Genomic DNA, 23,466 nt, shown 5'->3' with positions numbered 1-23,466 from the left:
TGTGTGTGTGTGTGTGTGTAGCGATGTGCTACACACAGCGCTGAAATAACGACACGCAGTCGGTAAGTCGTTTCGAGACTAGTTTATTCAAACTTCGCGGCACTGGTATTTAAATCCCTAGCGCCTGCCCTCTCCAGGCGGAAATGACGTCGGAGGTGCATTACCAAAGTCTCCCCCCGCGCGCTGGCTGCTTGTGAGCCGGTTCGCCTGTGCAGAAAGTGGGTCACCACATAACCCCCCCACCCAGAACCGGCGATACACCCCCCAATGTCCACAGTCTGGATCAGCCTCTGTTTGGGAGGTCTGCCTCTGTGCCGCGGTGCCTGAACCTCGACCGGCTGCGCCAAGTCCACATGGGCTGGTTTGAGTCGGTACACCGTGAAAACCTCCTCTTTCCCCCCAATGTCCAGAACGTACATGGACCCGTTGTTGTTGATCACCCTGAACGGTCCCTCGTACGGCCGCTGTAGCGGTGCCCGGTGTCCGCCCCTTCATACAAACACAAACTTACAGTTTTGCAGTTCTTTGGGTACATGGGTCGGGGTCAGTCCGTGCTGTGAAGTTGGTACGGGGGCCAGGTTGCCGAGCCTTTCGCGTAGCCTGTCCAGGACTGCTGCGGGTTCTTCCTCTTGCCCCCTTGGGGCTGGTATGAACTCCCCCGGGATGGCTAGGGGCGCGCCATACACCAACTTGGCCGACGAGGCGTGCAGATCCTCTTTGGGCGCTGTACGAATTCCAACCAGGACCCAGGGAAGCTCGTCCACACAGTTAGGTCCTCTCAGGCGGGCCATGAGAGCCGACTTCAAGTGACGGTGGAAGCGTTCCACCAGTCCGTTCGACTGTGGGTGGTAGGCAGTTGTGTGGTGCAGCTGCGTTCCCAACAGGCTGGCCACAGCCGACCACAGGCTGGAGGTGAACTGGGTGCCTCTGTCAGAGGTAATGTGGGCCGGTACCCCAAAGTGTGCTACCCAGGTTGCAATTAGTGCTCGGGCGCAGGAATCGGCAGATGTGTCGGTGAGCGGGACCGCCTCTGGCCACCTCATGAACCGGTCTACCATAGTTAGGAGGTACCGCGCTCCTTGGGACACTGGTATCCACATGAATGTGGTCGAACCTCTGGTGGGTGGGTTCGAACTGCTGCGGCGGGGCTTTAGTGTGCCGCTGCACCTTGGCTGTTTGGCACTGCGCACACGTTCTGGCCCATTTACTGACCTGCTTGCGAAGTCCGTGCCACGTGAACTTGCTGGAGACCAGCCGGACGGATGTCCTGATAGATAGGTGCGCCAAACCATGTATGGAGTCGAAAACCCGCCGCCTCCAGGCTGCCGGGACGATAGGGCGAGGTTGGCCGGTAGCCACGTCGCACAGGAGGGTCCTATCACCTGGGCCTACAAGAAAGTCCTGCAGCTTCAAACCGGATACTGTGGTCCTGTAGCTGGGCATCTCATCGTCTGCCTGCTGCGCCTCCGCCAGTGCTGCATAGTCCACCCCCAGGGACAGGGCCTGGACAGCTGGTTTGGAGAGTGTGTCCGCCACGACATTGTCCTTCCCCGAGACATGCTGGATGTTCGTCGTGTACTCGGAGATGTAGGACAGATGTCGCGGCTGGCGAGCTGACCAGGGATCGGACACCTTCGTGAACACGAAGGTCAACGGTTTGTGGTCCGTGAACGCGGTAAACGGCCTACCTTCTAAGAAGTACCTGAAATGCTGGATTGACAGATACAGTGCCAACAGCTCCCAGTCGAAAGCACTGTACTTGAGTTCGGGTGGTCGTAGGTGCTTGCTGAAGAACGCCAGGGGTTGCCAGCGCCCCTCGATGAGCTGCTCCAGCACCCCACCGACTGCTGTGTCAGATGCGTCCACTGTGAGGGCAGTCAGAACGTCCGTTCTGAGGTGCAGCAGCATCGTGGCATCTGCCAAGGCTTCCTTGGCTTTAACGAAAGCGGTCCCGGCCTCCTCGTCCCAAGTAATGTCCTTGCCTTTACCCAACATCAGGGTGTACAAAGGGCGCATGATACGGGCTGCTGAGGGGAGGAAACGGTGGTAGAAGTTCACCATACCAACGAACTCCTACAGGCCTTTGACCGTGTTGGGCCGGACAAAGTGGCGGATCGCGTCTACCTTGGCGGGCAGAGGTATTGCCCCGTCTTTGGTAATCCTGTGGCCCAGGAAGTCGATGGTATCGAGACCGAACTGGCATTTGGCTGGGTTGATCATGAGGCCGAAATCACTCAGGTGGGAGTAGAGCTGGCGGAGGTGGGACAGATGCTCCTGACGACTACTGCTGGCTATAAGGATGTCGTCCAAATAGATGAACGCAAAGTCCAGGTCGCGTCCCACCGCATCCATTAGCCGCTGGAACGTCTGTGCGGCATTCTTCAGGCTGAATAGCATCCGGAGGAACTCGAACAGGCCGAACGGGGTGATGAGTGCTGTTTTGGGGATGTCTTCAGGGTGCACCGGTATTTGATGGTATCCCCAGATGAGGTCTACTTTGGAAAAGATTCTTGCCCCGTGCAGGTTTGCTGCAAAGTCCTGTATGTGCGGCACGGGGTAGCGGTCTGGAGTGGTAGCCTCGTTCAGTCTGCGGTAGTCGCTGCATGGTCTCCAACCCCCGGCTGCTTTGGGCACCATGTGCAGGGGGGAGGCCCATGGGCTGTCGGACCTCCGTACGATCCCCAATTCCTCCATCCTCTTGAACTCCTCCTTCGCCAGGCGGAGCTTTTCTGGGGGGAGCCTTCGTGCGCGGGCGTGGAGGGGTGGTCCCTGGGTCGGAATGTGGTGCTGTACCCCGTGTCTGGGCATGGCTGCCGTGAACTGCAGTGCCAGAATCGATGGGAAGTCCGCCAGGATTCTGGTGAATTCATTGTCCGACAGCTTGATGGAGTCTAGGTGTGGGGCCGGCAACTTGGCTTCACCCAGGGAGAATGTCTGGAAAGTCTCGACATGTACCAGTCTTTTCCCTTGCAAGTCGACCAGGCTGTGAGCTCGCAAGAAGTCCGCCCCCAGGAGTGGTTGGGCCACGGCGGCCAGTGTGAAGACCTACGTGAACCGGCTGGCGCCGAACTGCAGCTGCACTGTGCGGGTGCCGTAGGTCCGTATCGTGCTGCCGTTTGCGGCCCTCAGGGTGGGTCCTGGCTTCCTGTTGTGGGTGTCGTACCCCGTCGGGGGCAAGACACTGATTTCCACTCCGGTGTCGACCAAGAAGTGGCGTCCCGACTGTTTGTCCCAGACGTACAAGAGGCTGTCCTGGTGGCCAGCCGCCATAGTCATTAGCGGCAGCTGGCTCTGGCCCTGGCCCTTGCAGGGCGGGCGACAATGGCGGGCTTTTGTGCCCCACCACTGGTGGTAGAAACACCACTGTTCACTGGCCTCCTCGCTCCTGCCTCTGTGTTGTGTGCGCTCCCTTGCCGGGCCTGGTCTGGTCTGCTGTTGGGCGCGTGGCCTGGTAATCTGACCGACGGACGCCACGCTCTCCCTCTTGGCTTTCCACAGCACGTCTGCCCGGGCCGCCACCTTCCGGGGGTCGCTGAAATCTGCGTTAGCCAGCAGCAGATGTTGTCCCTGGGCAGTTGCTCCAGGAACGCTTGCTCGAACATGAGTTAGGGCTTGTGTCCGTCAGCCAGGGACAGCATCTCGTTCATCAATGCTGACGGCAGTCTGTCTCCCAAACCATCCAGGTGAAGCAGGCGGGCACCCCGCTCACACCGTGAGAGGCCAAAGATCCCAATGAGCAGCACTTTGAATGCTTCATATTTGTCTTCTTCCGGGGGCGACTGTATGAAATCTGCAACCTGGGCGGCCATCTGCTGGTCAAGGGTGCTCAGCACGTGGTAGTAACGCGTGGAATCAGAGGATATCTGCCGAATCTGGAACTGGGCTTCCGTTTGGCTAAACCACACACGTAGTTGCAGCGTCTAGAAAGTCAGCAGTTTGAGCGAAACTGCGTGAACAGATGAAGAGTTGGTCATATTTGGTCCAAATCCTGTTTGGACCGTCGGGATCACCAATGTAGCGATGTGCTACACACAGCGCTGAAATAACGACACGCAGTCGGTAAGTCGTTTCGAGACTAGTTTATTCAAACTTCGCAGCGCTGGTATTTAAATCCCTAGCGTCCGCCCTCTCCGGGCGGAAATGACGTCAGAGGTGCATTACCAAAGTCTCCCCACGCACGCTGGCTATTTGTGAGCCGGTTCGCCTGCGCAGAAAGTGGGTCGCCACATATATATATAGGGTTTAGTTACTTATGATATTACTAATTAATATTTTGTAAATTTAGTTCAGTTAAGTATACTATTAACCTCTTTTTTAAATCTGTTTTATTATAGCGTCCTATAACCGAATTTACAGTTTTCTTAGAGATTTAAAGCTAAACTTAAGATAGCGCTGGTTTTTCTCTCTAAGGTTGTATTATTTTGGTTCTTTTTTTGTTTAATACATGATGGAATGTAAACACTCTCCTTTGTTGAGACATTACTGTCTTTCTTGAAAGGCCATTTTATTTTTTTGTGTGCTGGCTGGGGGGAGGGAGGGAGGAGACCGACAGAGCGGCCCATAGCTTTGTATTCTATCTTAGTTAGCTTGCCTTTTTTCCGGGCTTTTGGGAGGGTGGGTGGGTCTAGAGTTAGGAGGTTTTTCCCATTGGGTGGTTCCGGAGCATGTGTGTTTTTTATATGGTTGTATTCTTTATCACTGCCATTTTTGATCATCCCGTATTGCTATGTGTTCTGCGCATGTATAAAGTAAATTAGAATAAAATTATAGTATGGCAGTTAAACGGATTAATGTAATAAGTTAGAATGTACGTGGTTGGAATCATTCTATTAAACGAAAAAAGAATTTTTGATCAGGAGACGCATATCAGGGCGGGAGATCAAAATAGGTTTTTTGGATGGTGGAATGGATTACAGTTCCATGCTACTTCTCAGAGTAAAACTAAAGGCGTCTCTATCTTTATTAAATCTAATCTATTTAGTCAAGAGGATATTGAATCAGATTCTAATGGTAGACTTCTAATTGTTAAAGGAGTGATTTGTAATAGAAAGGTTGTTTTGGTCGATTTGTATGGTCCTAATTTAGATGATCCTTTTTTTAAAAAAAAAGTATTTGCTTTATTGCCAGATTTAAATGAATATATGTTGATAATGGGTGGGGATTTTAACTGTTGTTTAAATCCTATGATTGACAAGAGCTCAACTAATCAGCGACTTCCAAATTGTTCTGCGTCAGTTATTTACTCCTTTTTGACCGATTTTGGGTTGATTGAATTATGGAGGCATTTGCACCCTGATAACAGAGAATATTCCTTTTTTTCGCATGTCTATGAAAATATTTGAGGATTGATTATAATTGATCCCCACCTTTTGCCTAATGTTAAAAACTGTGAATATGACACTATTGCTATATCTGATCTTGTGCCTTTGAGGTTGTCATTTGAATTTGATGATGTCATTTTTGCCCATCCACCATGGCGCATGTCTCAGACTTTATTGCAAAACTCTGACTTAATCAGTTTTATTGAAAGCCAGATAAAATAATTTTTTCTTTTTAATGATATAGGAGGTATGTCCAAATTAATTATATGGGATACATTTAAAGCATTTTTACGTGGTCAGATTATTTCTTATTTAGCCAAACTTAAAAAACAGACTAAAGCAGAATTAGATAAAATTTCAAAACAAATTAAAGATTTAGATAATGTCTATGCAACTTCCCCTAATATTGACTTATTTTAAAAAAGGGTGGAACTTCAATCACAATATAACCTATTATTAACTCATCCAATTGAAGGTTATCTGCTTAAGTTAAAGAGCCAATTTTATATGTTTGGAGATAAAAATAATAAACTACTTGAATCTCAATTAAAATTGGCTAGAGCCAAAAGACAAATTTTGAAAATTCGTAGAAAGGATGGTACCCTGGCACAGGAATATTAAGAAATTAATAAGATTTTTCAAGATTTTTATACTGAACTTTATAAATCTCAATGTCCAGTAAATTCTTCTGAAATGAATGCTTTTTTATGAAAGATTGCTTTTCCTAAAATTTCTGCTGAGGATCAAAAAACTCTTGATGCCCAAATCACTGAATCCGAAATTCATAAAGCTATTTCTTCAATGCAATCTGGTAAGGCCCCGGGACTTGATGGTTATCCTGTAGAATTTTATTTAAAAAAATTTGGAAAATTGCTTTCTCCACATATCTTGGAGATGTTTTAAGATTCTTTTGTGAAAAGTGATTTACCCTCTACTTTTTATGAGGCTTCTATTTCTTTAATTCTCAAAAAGGATAAAGATCCTACTGATTGTGCCTCATACAGATCTATTTTATTATTGAATGTTGATGCTAAGATTCTCTCAAAGGTAATGGCCAATCGGTTGGAGAGTATTTTGGGTAAAATCATTTTTAAAGATCAAACAAGCTTTATAAAGGGTTGTTAATCTTTTTCAAATGTTCAGAGACTATTTAACATTATATATTCGCCCTCTTCTAAAACTCCACAATGTGTTGTATCTTTGGATGCTGGAAAAGCATTTGATCAAGTTGAATGGAAATATTTATTTAATGTTTTAGAAAAATTTGGTTTTGGTATTAATTTTAATAATTGGATTAAAATGATATATAAAGCTCCTATTGCTACTGTTGTCACTAATAACTGTAGGTCCCCTGTTTTTCAGCTATCATGGGGGACAAGACAAGGTTGTCCATTAAGTCCTTTGTTATTTAATTTAATATTAGAACCCCTTGATATTGGCCTTCGTGAAGCCAAAAATATTCATGGGATTTTTGTGAATGAGACCATGCACAAGATCTCTCTTTATGCTGATGATTTATTGGTATATACGTCTAAGCCTGAAGAATCTATTCCTGCTTTGCTAAAATTATTTGACAAATTTGGAGAGCTTTCAGGATATAAAATAAATTTTAGTAAAAGTGTATTACTTCCTTTAAATGAATCTGTCTCTATATATGATAATATTCCTTTTAAAGTTACGGAATCTTTTAGATATTTAGGTGTCATAATTACTAAAAATTATAAGGATCTTTATTTCAGAATATTCCTGTTTTTTTTTGACAAAGAAGTTTTTTGATTGGATTGATTCTATTATTCTATCTTTTATTTGGGATGATAAAAGACCAAGAATTAGTAAATGTCATTTACAAAAGTTGAAAAAGTATGGAGGGCTCACTTTGCCTAATCTAAGAATGTATTATTGGGTTCTTAATTTGCGATATCTGTCCTTTTGGTTATATTGGGGTGATAGGAATGATCGGCCAATTTGGGTAGACCTGGAACTGATAGCTGTGAAACAGTTTTATTTAACTTTGTTATTAGGAGTTGCTCTACCTATACAATTAGCTAAAGCTGCTAATTTAAACCTATATCCTGTGGTTAAGCGCTCTTTACAAATTTGGCTCTAGTTCCGCAATTTTTTTTAATCTTAAAAAATTTAAACTTTGTAGTATAATTTATCGTAATTACTTTTTTAAACCTTCCTGGAGTGTTTTCAATTTTTCTACTTTGGAAAAATAAAGGTATTCTTTTTTGGATTTATTTAAAGAAGGTAGATTGATGTCTTTTGAACAATTAGTCGATAAATACTCTCTCTCATATTCACACTTTTTACAATACCTTCAAGTTAGACATTTTTTACAAAAATATTTAAGTAATTTTCCTTACATATTGGAGGCTGACTGTTAGATACTAATATGAATATGAACCCTTCGATGAAAGTTTCTATTGGAAGAATTTATAATTTATTATTACAATGGGATAAGCATCCTTTACTTAAGATTAAACATGATTGGGAGAAGGAACTCAATTTGACTTTTATATGGGAGGATTGGACGTGGATTCTGAAGCTGGTTAACTTTTCTTCGATCTGTGCTAGTCATACACGGATTCATTTTAAAATTGTACATTGTTACCATTTGATGAAGGGGAGACTTCCTAAAATATTTCCCAATGTTGACAAGTATTGTGATAGATGTAAAACTGAGATAGCTACACTGACACGTATGTTCTGGTCATGTTCTATATTAAAACAGTTTTGGAAGTCAGTCGTTTCGACAATTTCTAAAGCACTCAGAACCAACTTACAACCTAATAAATTGACTGTGCTTTTTGGAATAATTCCTCAAAATATCCATGGTATTTCTGTGTCTGACCAACATGTTATTGCGTTTGTTACATTGATAAATGGAAGGATATATCAGCTCCTACTTTGTCAGAATGGTTCTCTCAAGTGATGCTGTGTCTTAGTTTGGAGAAAACTAGAAGTCGAACCTTTGAAGCTTTATTTGATTTTGAGAAGAGATGGGGCTCATTTGCTCGTTATTATCATTTCAGTTAACTGATAGATTTCTTCCACGATCTAATTGTAATTTTTTTTGATATATCTTTCTTGTTGGCGGTTTGATGTTTATTTTTAGAAGATTTCTGTATGACGCATTGCTCCGGGGTTATACCCCCAGTGTTTTTTTTTCCCTCACTTTTCTTGCTTAGTAGGGTTTTTTAATTCACAAAAAGTTTCAATCTTTAAGATTTTTTTTGAGGCATTGTAAGTGTTATTACTTCGATGTACCTGTGTTATTTTTGAATAATAATAATAATAAGATCTGAAAAGAAAGAGAAACATCAAACACCACCTCCCCCACTGCACAAAAAAATCATGCAAACTGTGCAAATGGGAACAAGAACATCAAATCCCAACTCCCTCCCGCTCAAAAAAAAACTAACAACTCGTGCCAAACGGCAACAGGAAAGAATGGGCAAAAACACTGAATATAAAAAACAAAGCTGAAAGAGTCCACAGTCTAATCCATAAATCACAGAACTTCGGTAATATCCTCCCATTGCATTGAGGGAGGGAGAGAGAGAGAGAACATTCAAACACAGAAAAAATGCTTGCTCGCCGTCTGCATTTAGAGAGGCCTTGGTCCAATATATCTGTTCGAGTCTGCCCATAATCTGGAGCAACATCTATGCTTGAAACAATCTGACTTAAATATAAAAGCTAATAATTTAGAGAAATGTCTGGCAAAAAGGGTATAGCCTTTGCCTAGCTTTGCACAATCCCAGGATGGCATTATTACTGGCAAACATTGCATGCTGTAAGCCTTAAAGACTGTTAGACCATAAGACCATAAAACATAGGAGCAGAATTAGACCATCTGGCCCATTGAGTCTGCTCTGCCATCCAATCATGGCTGATCCTCTTTTTTTTCTCCTCCTCAACCCCAGTTCCCTGCCTTCTCCCTGTAACCTTTGATGGCATGTCCAATCTCTGCCTTAAATACACCCAATGACCTGACCTCCACAGCTGCATGTGGCAACAAATTCCACAAATTCACCACCCTTTGGCTAAAGAAATTTCTCTGCATCTCTGTTTTGAAAGGACGCCCCTCTATCCTGAGGCTGTGCTCACTTGTCCTCAACTCTCCCACCATGGAAAACATCTTTTCCACATCTACTCTGTCTGGGCCTTTCAACTTTCGAAAGGTTTCAATGAGATCCTCCCCTCATCCTTCTAAATTCCAGAGAGTACAGACCCAAAGCCATCAAACGCTCCTCATATGATAACCTTTTCATTCCTGGAATCATCCTTGTGAACCTCCTCTGGACCCTCTCCAATGCCAGCACATCTTTTCTAAGATGAGGGGCCCAAAGCTTCACAATATTCAAGGTGAGACTTCACCAGTGCCTTATCAAGCCTCAGCATCACATCCTTGCTCTTGTTGCTGTACTTTGGAACTGTAATTTGACTTGGTTCAACAATGTCAACCCCAAAGCTTTCATAGACAACAGTACTTATGTCCTCCTGCTTCTACCATCAAGCCTCGTTGGATTGACTTTATTGTTGCCCAGTCATGGTAGGCATTCAAAGCTGAGATGAGCATTTTATCCCAAATCTGGTCAATTAAAGGGCACATTCTTTCATCTCCTACACTTTTATTTTGCAATCTTTCATTATTGTCGAAAGCTCAAACTACATTCATACTTTCAACAAGGATTCATTTCTCAGAAATCTTCTTTCTTGTAATTTTAGCATGTTCAGTTTCATTGGCATTCTGTACACTAGCAATCAGTGTATTTGTATCCTTCAACTTTTCCCAAGCCTGTCCTATTTTCTGATTCATTTATTTTTTTCATCATTATTGAAAATTCATCTAACGACAACCTCTCTGCCTTTTTTTTCTACATTGATCTCATTTTATCTGGTATTTCCCCTATACCTGACTCTCTCTCCTTCAGAAGTCTCTTAAAAACTCATCTATCCAGACTTGCCCTCACTGATTATTCACTCTGTGATCCTTATCAAAGATTATTATTTCCATTTATTTCCTTTCAAATAAGATCATAAGACATTGGAGCAGAATTAAGCCACTTGGCCCATCGAGTCTGCTCTGCCATTCCATCATGGCTGATTAATTATCTCCTGCCTGCTCCCCGCAACCTTTGTTCAAAGTAAATTTTATTATCAAAATACACGTATGTCACCATATACAACTCCGAGGTTCATCTTGTAGGCATTCTCAGCAAATCTATGGAATAGTAACTATAACAGGATCAATGAAAGATCAACTGAAATGCAGACGACAATAAACTATGCAAATGAAAATATAAATAAATAAAATTTATAAATTTGTGAAAGAGATATTGAGCTGATCGCTGTGAGTATGAGGCCATATTACCTGCCTCGAGAATTCGCAAGCGTCATTGTGGTGAATGTGTATGTCCCGCCGCGTGCCGACGCAACGGTAGCGTGTGACGTCATCAGCTCCGCCGTTGCTAAGCTTCAGACACAACACCCTGAGGCACTGGTGATAATTACAGGGGACTTCAACCATGTGACTTTGGACAAGACACTACCTGCTTTCTCCCAGTACGTGGATTGTTACACCAGGGGTAACAGGACTATTGACCTGCTGTATGCAAACGTACAGGATGCATATAGTGCATCCCCGCTGCCTGCACTGGGGAAAGCTGATCACAACCTGGTTTTGTTACAGTCAAGATATAAATCAATTGTGATGAGGCATCCCACTACCACACGCTCTTTTAGAAAGTGGACTCCTGAAGCTGAACAGGCCCTGAGAGATTGCTTCGGTACTACGAACTGGGATGTACTGCAAGGGGGGCTCTGTGGGGGCGTTGAAGAGGTCACTGAATGCACAACGGACTATATTAATTTTTGTGTGGATGCGGTTGTTCCTGTTAGAACTGTTCGCTGCTATCCCAATAATAAGCCCTGGATCACTAGTCACATCAAAGGCCTCCTAAACCAGAAGAAGAGGGCCTTTAAAGATGGTGATCGGTTGGAGCTTAAAAGAGTTCAGAAGGAACTCAGAGTACAGATAAGGGGGGCAAAGGAGCAGTATAGGAGAAAGTTAGAACAAAAGCTGCAGGAAAAAAGCATGAAGGAGGTGTGGGATGGGATGAAGATCATCACCGGATGTGGTGCAAAGCGGGGGGCAAACATAAGTGGAGATGTGGAGAAAGCGAACCAGCTGAACAACTTCTTCAATAGGTTCGACAGCACAATCTCACCCTCACTGCAGAACTCCACACCAGGCTTACTTCCCTCACAGGAAAATAGCCACTCACAGGAGACCTGGCCCACGTCCAGGTTTACGGCTGCACAGGTGGAAGGTCAACTGAGGAAGATCTGTACCAGCAAGGCGGCTGGACCGGATGGAGTTTCCCCACGATTACTAAGGGCCTGTGCGACTGAACTGGGAGAACCACTACAGCGCATCTTCAACATGAGTCTAGATCAGAGAAGAGTACCCAGACAGTGGAAAACATCTTGTATTGTCCCGGTACCGAAGAAACCACAGCCAAAGGAGTTGAATGACTTCAGACCTGTTGCCTTGACGTCGCACGTGATGAAGACCATGGAGCGGCTGATAATACAGAATCTGAGGCCACAAACCAGGCACGCCCGGGATCCGCTTCAGTTTGCGTATAAGGAGAAGGTGGGAGTGGAGGATGCTATCACGTATTTGCTGCACAAATCACTCTCTCACCTAGATGGGGTCAGTTGTGCTGTGAGGATTACATTCCTTGACTTCTCTAGTGCCTTTAACACCATCCAGCCCAAGATATTAAAGCACAAACTAACGGAGATGGGAGTAGACTCTTACATGGTGGATTGGATAGTGGACTACTTGACAGATAGACCTCAGTATGTGCGGTTGGGAGACTGTAGGTCTGACACAGTGGTCAGCAGCACAGGAGCGCCACAGGGAACCGTACTCTCTCCGGTCCTGTTCACCCTGTACACATCTGACTTCCAATATAACTCGGAGTCCTGCCATGTGCAGAAGTTCGCTGATGACACGGCCATAGTGGGGTGTGTCAGGAATGGACAGGAGGAGGAGTATAGGAAACTGATACAGGACTTTGTGATATGGTGCAACTCAAACTACCTGCGTCTCAATGTCACCAAGACCAAGGAGATGGTGGTGGACTTTAGGAGATCTAGGACTCACATGGAGCCAGTGATCATTAATGGAGAGTGTGTGGAGCAGGTTAAGACCTACAAGTATCTGGGAGTACAGTTGGACGAGAAGCTAGACTGGACTGCCAACACAGATGCCTTGTGCAGGAAGGCACAGAGTCGACTGTACTTCCTTAGAAGGTTGGCGTCATTCAATGTCTGCAGTGAGATGCTGAAGATGTTCTATAGGTCAGTTGTTGAGAGCGCCCTCTTCTTTGTGGTGGCGTGTTGGGGAGGAAGCATTAAGAAGAAGGACGCCTCACGTCTTAATAAGCTGATAAGGAAGGCGGGCTCTGTCGTGGGCAAAGTACTGGAGAGTTTAACATCGGTAGCTGAGCGAAGGGCGCTGAGTAGGCTACGGTCAATTATGGAAAACCCTGAACATCCTCTACATAGCACCATCCAGAGACAGAGAAGCAGTTTCAGCGACAGGTTACTGTCGATGCAATGCTCCTCAGACAGGATGAAGAGGTCAATACTCCCCAATGCCATTAGGCTTTACAATTCAACTGCCAGGACTTAAGAACTTTTTAAAGCTATTATTAATGCTTTTTGAGCTAGTGATTTAGATGCATATCATATTATTACTGAGTTAAGTATTGTATTGTATGTAATGAGTTTTTGCTACAACAAGTGTATGGGACATTGGAAAAAAATGCTGAATTTCCCCATGGGGATGAATAAAGTATCTATCTATCTATCTATCTATCTATCTAGCAATAAATAAATGAAAACCTGAGATAAAGAGTCCTTGAAAGTGAGATCATTGGTTGTGGGAACATTTCAATGATGGAATAAGTGAAGTTGAGCATACTTTCCCTTTTGTTCAAGAGCCTGATAGTTGAGGGGTAGTACCTGTTCTTGAACACAAAGTACACTGCAGATGCTGTGGTCAAATCAACATGTACAAATAAACTGCTCAGTTTAGTAATTTTTGTGGTTATAAATTGAATTTTAATAAGAGCGAATTATTTCTGTTAAATATGCAAGTTCCAATTTATAAACATTTACCATTTAAAGTTGTTACAGATTATTTTACTTATTTGGATATTAAAATTACTAAAAAAAAACAAAGATTTATTTAAAGTTAATTTTTTACCTTTAATTGACCAAATTAAGCAACTTGCTACCAGGTGGTCTCCATTATCTTTGTCATTGATTGGTCGAATTAATGCTATTAAGATGATGGTATTACCCAAATTCTTATATTTATTTCAAGCATTACCAATTTTTATTCCTAAATCTTTTTTTGATATTATTGACTCCAAAATATCTTCTTATCTGTGGCAGAATAAAAATCCTAGACTAGGCAAAAAATATTTACAGAAGCCTAAGAAGGAGGGCGGTTTGGCTTTGCCAAACTTGAGATTTTACTATTGGGCAGTTAATATACGATATTTAATATTTTGGACACAAGAATTGACTATAGCTGCTTGCCCACAATGAGTAAATTTGGAATGTAAATCTGTACAAGACAGATTAGGATTTTCACTTCCTTTTTCTTTATCTAAATTGAATAAACAAATAACTAATCCTATAGTCAAATATACATTGTGAATTTGGTTTCAATTTCGTAAATTTTTTGGTTTGAATAAGTTCATTTTATCAAGCCCTATAATATCTAACTTTTTTTTCGGCCCTCTTTTATGGATCAAGCTTTTCTTTTATGGAAAACAAAAGGTATAACATGTTTTCGTGATTTGTTTTTGGATGATAGCTTTATGTCCTTTGAACAGCTATCTAATAAATATAATTTACCTAAGACTCATTTTTTTTTAGATATTTGCACGTTAGAAATTTTTTGTATAATGAGTTAGTCTTTTCTGAAACTATGTCCATTGGACATTACGGAAAGAATTTTAGCTCTGAGTCCTTGTCAAAAAGGTTTAGTAGCTGTCATTTATAATATGATCATGAAAATACAGCCAGAAGTATCAGAAAAAATTAAGAAAGAATAGGAAAAAGAACTTCATTGTCTTATACCCACTGAGCAGTGGGAGAAAATTTTACTATTAGTCAATTCGTCCTCTATTTGTGCTAAACATGCCCTAATACAATTTAAGGTTGTACATAGAGCTCATATGTCTAAGGATAAACTTGCTCGATTTTATTCTTATGTTAATCCAACCTGTGACAGATGTCACTCTGATGTTGCTTCATTGACCCACATGTTTTGGTCTTGCCCTTGTTCGCAAAATTATTGGAAAGATATTTTCAGTATTATTTCAATAGTTCTGAATATCAATTTCCAACCGCATCCTATTACTGCAATTTTCGGTTTACCAATGGTGGATAGTAGTCGTTTATCCTCCTCATCTCGACGAATGATTGCATTTGTTACATTAATGGCTAGAAGATCTATTTTATTGAATTGGAAAGAAATTAATCCTCCAACTATATTTCAGTGGTTTTCTCAAACTATCTCTTGTTTGAGCTTAGAAAAAATTAGAAGTGTTGTTTTTGATCCTTCAGTTAAATTTGAAGAAACTTGGAGACCATTTATTCAACATTTTCATATGAGTTAAATTGTCTTTTCCTAAACCTCACTTTGATTATCCTTAATTATTTGGATGGAGGTTCGGAGTTATTGGCACTACTGTATATATCTGACATTATGCAATGGCCCATGTTGGTTAGTGTTCTTTTTCTTCTCTTTTTTTGGGTTTTTTTTTCTTTTTATTTCTTTTGTTCATAAATACTATGAGTTTGGGAGGTTATGTATATTGATTATTATATATTTGAATATCTACTTAAACTATTAACTATGTACTCTCAAACTCTTTGTATTCATGTTTCATTTATGTTTGCTTAAAAATTAATAAAAAGATTTAAAAAGAACATGTACAAATAAGCTGGAGGAACTCAGCAGGTTGGGCAGCATCTGTTGAAATGAGCAGTCAGCGTTTCGGGCCGAGAGAAGGGTCTCAGCCCGAAACGTTGACCGCTCATTTCAACGGATGCTGCTTGACCTGCTGAGTTCATCCAGCTTGTTTGTACCTGTTCTTGAACTTGGTGGTGCGAGTCCTAAGGCGCTTGTACCTTCTACCTGATGGCAGCAGTGAAAAGAGAGCATGACCTGGGTGGTGGGGATCTCTGATAATGGGTGCTGCTTTCTTATGACAGTGTTTCATGCTCAATGGCTGGAGGGCTTTACTACCACACCCTGACTAACAAAGAACCTATCAACCTCTGGTTTAAATATACTCAATGACATTGGCTTCCACAGCCATCTGCGGCAGTGAATTCCACACATTCACCACCCTCTGGCTATTGTTCCCCTTTAACAGGGTTGTTTGGTGGGATTGACAGGTGAAGACTTTGGGTTACCTGGCAATATCCTCTGCTATTAAAGCAATAAAGCAGGATATTTGTAAATATTTTTGCTAAGGATTTCCAAAAATGTGTTCCAAGTTATCTTAAAATGGTTGTTGAAATTATACTGGAGATTCTGAAGAAACATAACTAATGTTTTTAAGCTCCATTTAGTATCTTTGAATTCTCCCACAGACATAAACAAGTTCCTGTGGATGGTGAGAATTGGAGGCAGCACAGACACGGGCAGGCACATCAAGGAGCATGATTACTACACCCCGACAGGAGAGTTCCGTGTGGATAGGGAGGGCTCTCCTATCCTGCTCAACTGTCTGATGTACAAAATGTGTTACTATCGTTTTGGTCAAGTCTACACAGAAGCAAGTGAGTACAAGTAGCATTTGCGTTTTAGTGTGGTGTCACTGCACAGAATTAAGAGATCTGAGCTGTAGTTGCACAGCATCGGAAACAAGCCCTGCAGCCTACTGAGACTGCAACCACCATTAAGCAACCATTTACATTAATCCCATTTTATTCTACCCGAAATCCCATCAACACTCTCCAGATTCCATTTCTACCACAAAATCACGTGCACAAGGGGTGCTTTGCCATGCACAATTAACCCACCAACCCCATCACCTGTGACAGGAGGAACCAGGAGCACCCATGGGGAAGTTGCACAGGGATGGAGACTGAGTACACGCAGACAACACTGGAGTTCAGGATTGAACCCAGGTCACTGTGCTGCCCAGCATCCGCTCAGTTGTAAAAATTAAGCCTGACTTGCCTGAGCAAGACAAGTTAGTTTAGAAACCAAACCTGGCACACATGCAAAGTTGGGTCCCATGGACTCACCAGTGTGTCAGGGCCTTAATCTGACACTACAGTTATCTTGGCAGTCAGATATAAAAGGAGAAGCTGATGCTAGAAATCTAAAACAAAAACAGGAAATGGCAGAGGCAACCAGCAGGTCATTCCACAACTCTGTTAAGTGATTTTGAAGTTTCCTATGGGAAACCCCTTGCCTGTTCTGCTGAGTGCTTTCAGCAGTATCTGTTTTGTTCAATCGGCAATTGAATTTGAAACAGTCATCAATACAAATTGTGCTAAGATTCTAAAGAAGACTAAAGAAAATTACCAATAACTAGTTAAGTGGTGTAATTTAAACTGTAAATGTTGGTTGGATTATCCCATGATGTTGTTTACAATGTTGTGTGGAATCTTTTCTATCCACTGCACGAAATCAGACAGGCTCTGTCTGCAGTGCTTTATAAGAGAGATAGCACCTCTAGCTATGTGCTAGTACCTCACTGCTATACAGCAGTGATGGGGACACAAGAGGATAATAATGCTGGGATCTGGAGCAAGAAAACTAACTGCTCGAGGAACTCAGCCAATGAGGCAATATCGGTAGAGAGAGTGAAAGTCGACATGGGTGTGGTACTCCCTTTGTCTCCTCCCTCCTCCACTCACTCCATCTGCCCATCACCTACATTCTCCTCTCACTGTGCCTCTGTTCTGATGTGTCCTCTCTGCCTCCTTTAGTTGATACCCTGCTCCACCTTCCTCTATCAGATTCCATCATCTGCAGCCCTTTCTTCCCTTGAGCTATCAGGCCTCTTCAATTAGATCCACCTATCACTTGCCAGATTTTGCTTCACATCCTCCTCGTCTCTTTACTCGCTACCTTCTCTTCCCCCACCCGACCCAACAATTTTTCAGTCCAGATGAAGGGTGTCCTTTCATTTTCTTCCGCAGATGCTGAGTTCCTTTGCTTTTATTCTGGAGTAATTATATACAGCAGGAATGGGGAATTGTAATTGTGGGAGTGGAGATCACTAAGCCAAGGTTACCACAAGTGGAGGACCAAGACAGGCCTTTGCAGTCTGGTGCTGTTCATAGAGTAATACCACATGGAATCAAGCCTTTGGCCTAACTGGTCCATGCAGACCACAGCATCATCTCTGATGGTTCCAGTTGCCTGTGTTTATAATAGCATAGTTTATTTATCCATCATCACCAGATGATCACAAAGTAGAAAACAGTGTCGAAGCATTCAGTAGGTCAGGCAGTAGCAGTGGAGAAAGAAAGTGTATCAGATCAGAGGCCCTTCATCAGAAGTGGAAATGTGAGCTGTGGAGAGGACAGAGGAAATGCCTTTCATAGGGTAGAGACTAAAGTTGGCAAGATAATGACTGTTAAAAAGAAGTGAGAGAAATTGAAGCAATCATACTCTCTTCACTGTAGAGAGAGGAAAAAATTGTTGCCTGAAGTATTTGATTTTAAGATGAGGTGTGATTCCTCCTGTTTGCATTACACATTGTTGGAACGTAGGCAGAAGACAGGCAACAATGTGGGAATCACTGAGGGAATGATCCCTTCAAGAGGAAGATTCTCCATTGGAAATTCTGAATGCGGGTAGTGGAAGTTAAGCTGGATGAACTGCTGAATATGGAGGCTTAGAACATAACACACGGGGGAAGAAATATGCCATTCGGCCTATCGAATCTGCTCCACCATTCCATCATGATTGATTTATTATACCTCTCAGCCCATTATCTTGTCTTCTCCCATTGTGCTTTGACACCACTACTAATCAATAACCTATCAACTTCCACAGATTCACCACCATCTAGCTAAAGAAATTCCTTCTCATATCTGTTCTAAAGGGAGGTCCCTCTATTCTGAGGCTGTGCCCTTTTGGTCCTAGAGCTCTCTACCATATCTTGACTTTCCGATATTCACTAAATCAACTTGCAAGTTAACCTTTAGGGAATCCTGTGCATGCTCTCCCAAGTCCCTTTGCACCTCTGATTTTTGAATTTTCTGCCCATTTAGAAAGTAGTTAACACCTTTATTCCTTCTACCAGAGTGTGTGACCATACACTCCTCTACACTATATTTCATTTGCCACTTTTTTGCACATTATCTGAATCTGCCCTTCTGCAGACTCCCTGCATCCTCAATACTACCTGCCTCTCCACCTATCTTTATATCATCTGTAAACTTGACCACAAAGCCACCAATTCCATCATCCAAATCATTGACATATAACATGAAAAAAATGGTCCCATCACTGACCCCTGTAGAACACTACTTGTCACTGGCAGCCAAATGGTAACAGCACCCTTTATTCTCACTCTGTCTCCTGCTAGTCAGCCAATCTTCTATCCAAGTTAGTCATAGAAAAAGTACAGCACAGAAACAGACTCTTTGGCCCATCTAGTCTATGCCAAACCATTTAAACTGCCTCCTCCCACTGACCTGCACTGGAGCCATAGCCCTCCAATACATCTATCATCCAATGTATTATCCAAATTTCTCAAGTATCTACTCTCACCTCCCTTTTACTTTTATGTACTTCAGGTATCCTCCTATATTATTGGCTATCTTACCTTCATGTTTCATCTTTTCTCTCCTTATTGCTTTTGTAGTTGCCTTCTGGTGATCTTTAAGTGCATCCCTGTCCTTCTAGTTTCCCACTAATTTTTGCTGTATTATATAGCAAAATATAGAATATCATATGCTATATTAGTGGAATGCAATATACAGACAAGGAGAATCCGTCTGCGTTGTGGCTAAGAGGAGAGGACACGAGAGAAAACTGTGATGTAGAGACAACTATGGTAAAGAGGAATCTGCGATTATGAAAGGAAAACGTCTGAAATGCACCTGTGTGAAAAGTCACGTCAGAGCAGATAACAAAATAAATTTAGTGTACCTCCTGGCATAATTAAAGCCCTGAAACATGATGCTGATAGAGGAGTAGGGTGAAATCTGAAAATGAATCAGAGGTATCCACATTGGTAATGTTGTCATGCAAAAGGTTCTAGACCGATCTGGCTTTTGCTCAGTAATACCTTTGTTCTGATGGTGTGTCTGATATACAGTTTCACAGTGTTGTCTGAAAGTCAGGATAAAAGCAGCTTTTTGGTTCCCCATGCTAGGATCTGTGTTGAAACCAGCAATGAACAGTCTACATTGAGATGTTAACTAGCAAGGCATTGTCTTTCCCACAGAACGCCCACCTGGATATGACCGAGTGAGGAATGCTGAGATTGGCAACAAAGACTTTGAGCTTGATGTTCTGGAAGAGGCATACACTACGGAACACTGGCTGGTCCGTATATACAAGGTGAGTGCTGAAAGTAGAAATGTAATCTGAGGTATTCCTGTGGTTTCAATTTATTGTGGGATTTTGAATCTTCAGAACAATAGTCCTACTTCAGAGATGAGTTTGTGTTGGGTCCTGTGAAGCTCTGAGTCACCACACAACAGCCTCAAAATTGCCGCAGCTCAGCTGTGCCAGGGTGTATTTTCACTCTGTTAATTGAATTAATTTTGCCCGACGTCTCAGTCATTGTTGAGTGTGGGTGTTCAGGCTTCTGTAGTACATCCCCGATGGTAGTAATGAGAAGAGGGCATTTCCCAGATAGTAATGTCCTTAGCAATGGATGCTGTCATATTGAGGCAGTAGCTCTTGAAGATGCTCTCAATGGTGGACACAAAATTTGTCCAAGGATTTGGCTATATAAAGACACTTCTAATGCATTTATGTCTATTTCTGGGTGATATTTTGACTGAGATGGTATCCTTGAAATTGCTGGGCATGGGAAGTCAAGGAGGGTTCAATAATTGATTTCCTGGAAGAGATAGTATAATTAAAGAAATCCTCTCCAACCCCTTGAATTTGTTGATCAAGGTATTTATCTGTTGTATAATAATCTGATCTCTGCTTCAGTCAATGCCAGGATCATCTCCCTTTTGCAACCATGAAGCTAACCAGTATTATATTGCAGAGGTCCATTACACTCTGGGAGAAAAACACCCCATAACCCTGTGCATTTCCCCAACCTGTCAAATTACAACAGTCTAGCAATAAGCTTACTGTCCTGCCTTTTAATGTTATGAAACTCCAGCAGGCTATCTGTAAATGTGCATTGTTATTAAGTGACCAGTGTCCTTGAACTCATCAGTTGATTGGTCGTCATTACAGAAACCCAATTGTGATGTAAGGAGGGGGTCTCATTGCTAATTGGTTATGTGGCGAATTCTGTGCGTCTTGAATTTTCATTAGCATTTGCATTATGGTTATCAAAATTAAATTAACTGTAACCGTCTCCATTCCTGATGTTGTTCAGTGCCAGTATTCCACAGGTTATGAATTGCTCATAACTTGGAACAGTTCACGTGTTAGAATTGTGGCCACAAACCAAATTCCCCCACGACAAAACGCCTGCAGCCTCTGGCAAATCCCATCAAGCTCTCAAACACTTGTTCACATGTATGGCCTGTACCTGAGTCGGGCATTTGTAAGCAGGGAGGACCTGTATGGAGCTGCTTTTTCAGGCATTCAACAATTGTGGGTTGATAAAAAGAATTAATATAGAAAACTGCAAGCATTAGAAAACCAGTCCTTGTCTCTGCTCTACATTAGCTGCCCCCTTTACATCACCCTAAAATACTGTTCTTCTCTTGCTTAATCTGTTTCTGGGTAAAGAATTCTAAATCCCCTTATTCACAGTCCCTGATTTCTTTTTAATAAGCTAGCCTGTTGCAAATGGTGGAAGATTGTCTCTAATGCTCAGCACACTTACTTTGCCAATTGTCTTGCCACCCCTTCACAGGTGAAAGATTTGGATAATCGAGGTCTCTCAAGAACATAAAGAAACACAGCAGCCAGCCATGAGTGAAAGCAGCACTGAGGCCTTGTCCTGTGAAGAAGAGCTGTATTTTTTTTATATACACTAGTCTGGGAATAATGGAAGAAAACAGTTTGTTTATATGTTGCTTCCTGTCTGCAGCAATCTGTCTGAAATGTCTAATTGGGTAATGAATGATTGGTGGGTGAGACCAAAACATTACATTGACTTAAGTTCTACAGTGGTCAAATAAAGGGTTCAACTGGACTCGGCTATACTTTGTTTTGTGTGTCTTATTTCAAGGTTGGTAGGATTCACTGCAGAGTGTTCGGTTCTAGGGAGCAGGAATTCTAATATCTCAACAGCCCACTATAAAGTTTATATTCACTTAGTGAGCATCATCCTCACTGTGCCGGCCTTTCTGTCCAAACTGAATGATCACACTTCGTTAGGCAAAGGATGCTGAGGGCAGTTGTTGGGTAATTATTAGAGTAATAGAAAAATACAGCACAGAACCTTTAAACTGCCCACTTGAGCTTGGATGCACCAATTGTGCTGGCAGTTCGTTCCACAAAAGTTTCCTCTCATGATCCCCTTAAACTTTTCACCTTTCACCCTTAACCCATGATCTCTAGTCGTAGTCCCATCCAACCTCAGTGGGGAAAGCCTGCTTGCATTTACACTATCTATACCCCTCAATTTTGTATACCTCTATCAAATCTCCCCTCAGTCTTCTATGTTCCAAGGAATAAATTCCTAACCTGTTCAGTCTTCCTGTACAACTTGGGTCCTTCAGTCCCAGCAACATCCTTGTAAATTTTCTCTGCACTCTTTCAACCTTATTCACTTCTTTCCTGTAGGTCGGTGACCAAAACTGCACACAATACTCCAAATTAGGCCTCACCATTGTCTTATACAACTTCAACACAACATCCCATCTCCTGTACTCAATACTTTGATTTATGACACAGTCCTCCAGTCATCTACTAACACTCTCTGACTTCTCCCACAAAGCCAATGTCTAATCCAATTTACTACCTCATGAATGCTGAGCAACCGAACCTTCTTGACCAACCTCCCATGTGGGACCTTGTCAGCTACCTTGTAGACATGTAGTAGACAACATCCACTGCCTTGCCTTCAACTTTTCTGGTAACTTGCTCAAAAAAACTCTTTAGATTGGTTAGTCACGACCTACCACATACAAAGCCATGCTGACTATTCTTACTCAGTCCATGTCTATCCAAATACTTGTATCTGGTCCCTTAGAATACTTTCTAATAAGTCACTACTGATGTCAGGCTCGCTGGCCTTTAATTTCCTGGTTTATTTTTAGAGCAGCAAACAACATTGGCTATCCTCCAATCCTCTGGTACCTTACCTGTCGCTAAGGATGATTTAAATATCTCTGCCCCTGCATTTTCTGCAATTGCCTCTCACAGGATCCAAGGGAACAACTTGTCAGGCACTGGGGGATTTATCCATGCTAATTTGCCTTGACAGCAAACACCTTCTCCTCCGTAATCTGTATTGGGTCCATCTCCCAAGTAAATAAAGATGCAAAAAAAAACTATTTAAGATCTCCCCCAACTCTTTTGGTTCCACGCATGGATTACCATTCTAATCTTTCAAAGGATCAATTTTGTCCTTTGAATTTCTATTGCTCTTAACATATCTGTAGAATTCTCCTTTACCTTGTCTGCTAGTGCAACCTTATGCCTTCTTTTGGCCCTCCTGATTTCTTATACTCCACAAGTACCTCATTTGTTCCTACCTGCTATGCACTTTTTTCTCCTCTTGACCAGGGCCTCAGTATTTCTTGACAACCAAGGTTCCTTAAACCTATTATTCTGACAGGCACACACAAGCTTTGTACTCTCAAAATTTCACTTTTGGAGGCCTTCTACTTACCAAGTATGTACACCTTTGCCAGAAAACAGCCTGTCCCAATCCACACTTAACCAGATCCTTTATGATACCATCAAAATCGGCCTTTCTCCAAT

At 42.5% G+C, this 23,466-nt stretch overlaps 1 protein-coding gene across 1 annotated transcript in view; it reads left to right on the top strand.

Moving 5' to 3' along the window:
* stt3a (STT3 oligosaccharyltransferase complex catalytic subunit A) overlaps positions 1-21,736 on the top strand; it is a 77,786-nt gene extending 56,050 nt beyond the window's left edge. Inside the window, exons 16-18 of the mRNA XM_073029706.1 lie at positions 16,017-16,205; positions 19,841-19,956; positions 21,449-21,736. Coding sequence (XP_072885807.1) covers positions 16,017-16,205; positions 19,841-19,956; positions 21,449-21,487 — 344 coding nt within the window. The 3' untranslated portion in view covers positions 21,488-21,736. The remainder of the gene's footprint in view (positions 1-16,016; positions 16,206-19,840; positions 19,957-21,448) is intronic.
* Positions 21,737-23,466: the final 1,730 nt, after the last annotated feature.

The sequence above is a fragment of the Hemitrygon akajei genome, chromosome 26 (assembly GCF_048418815.1).
Source record: "Hemitrygon akajei chromosome 26, sHemAka1.3, whole genome shotgun sequence".
NCBI lineage: Eukaryota > Metazoa > Chordata > Chondrichthyes > Myliobatiformes > Dasyatidae > Hemitrygon > Hemitrygon akajei.
Note: the sequence above shows the minus strand (reverse complement) of the source record. Positions and strands in the feature narration are given on the sequence as shown.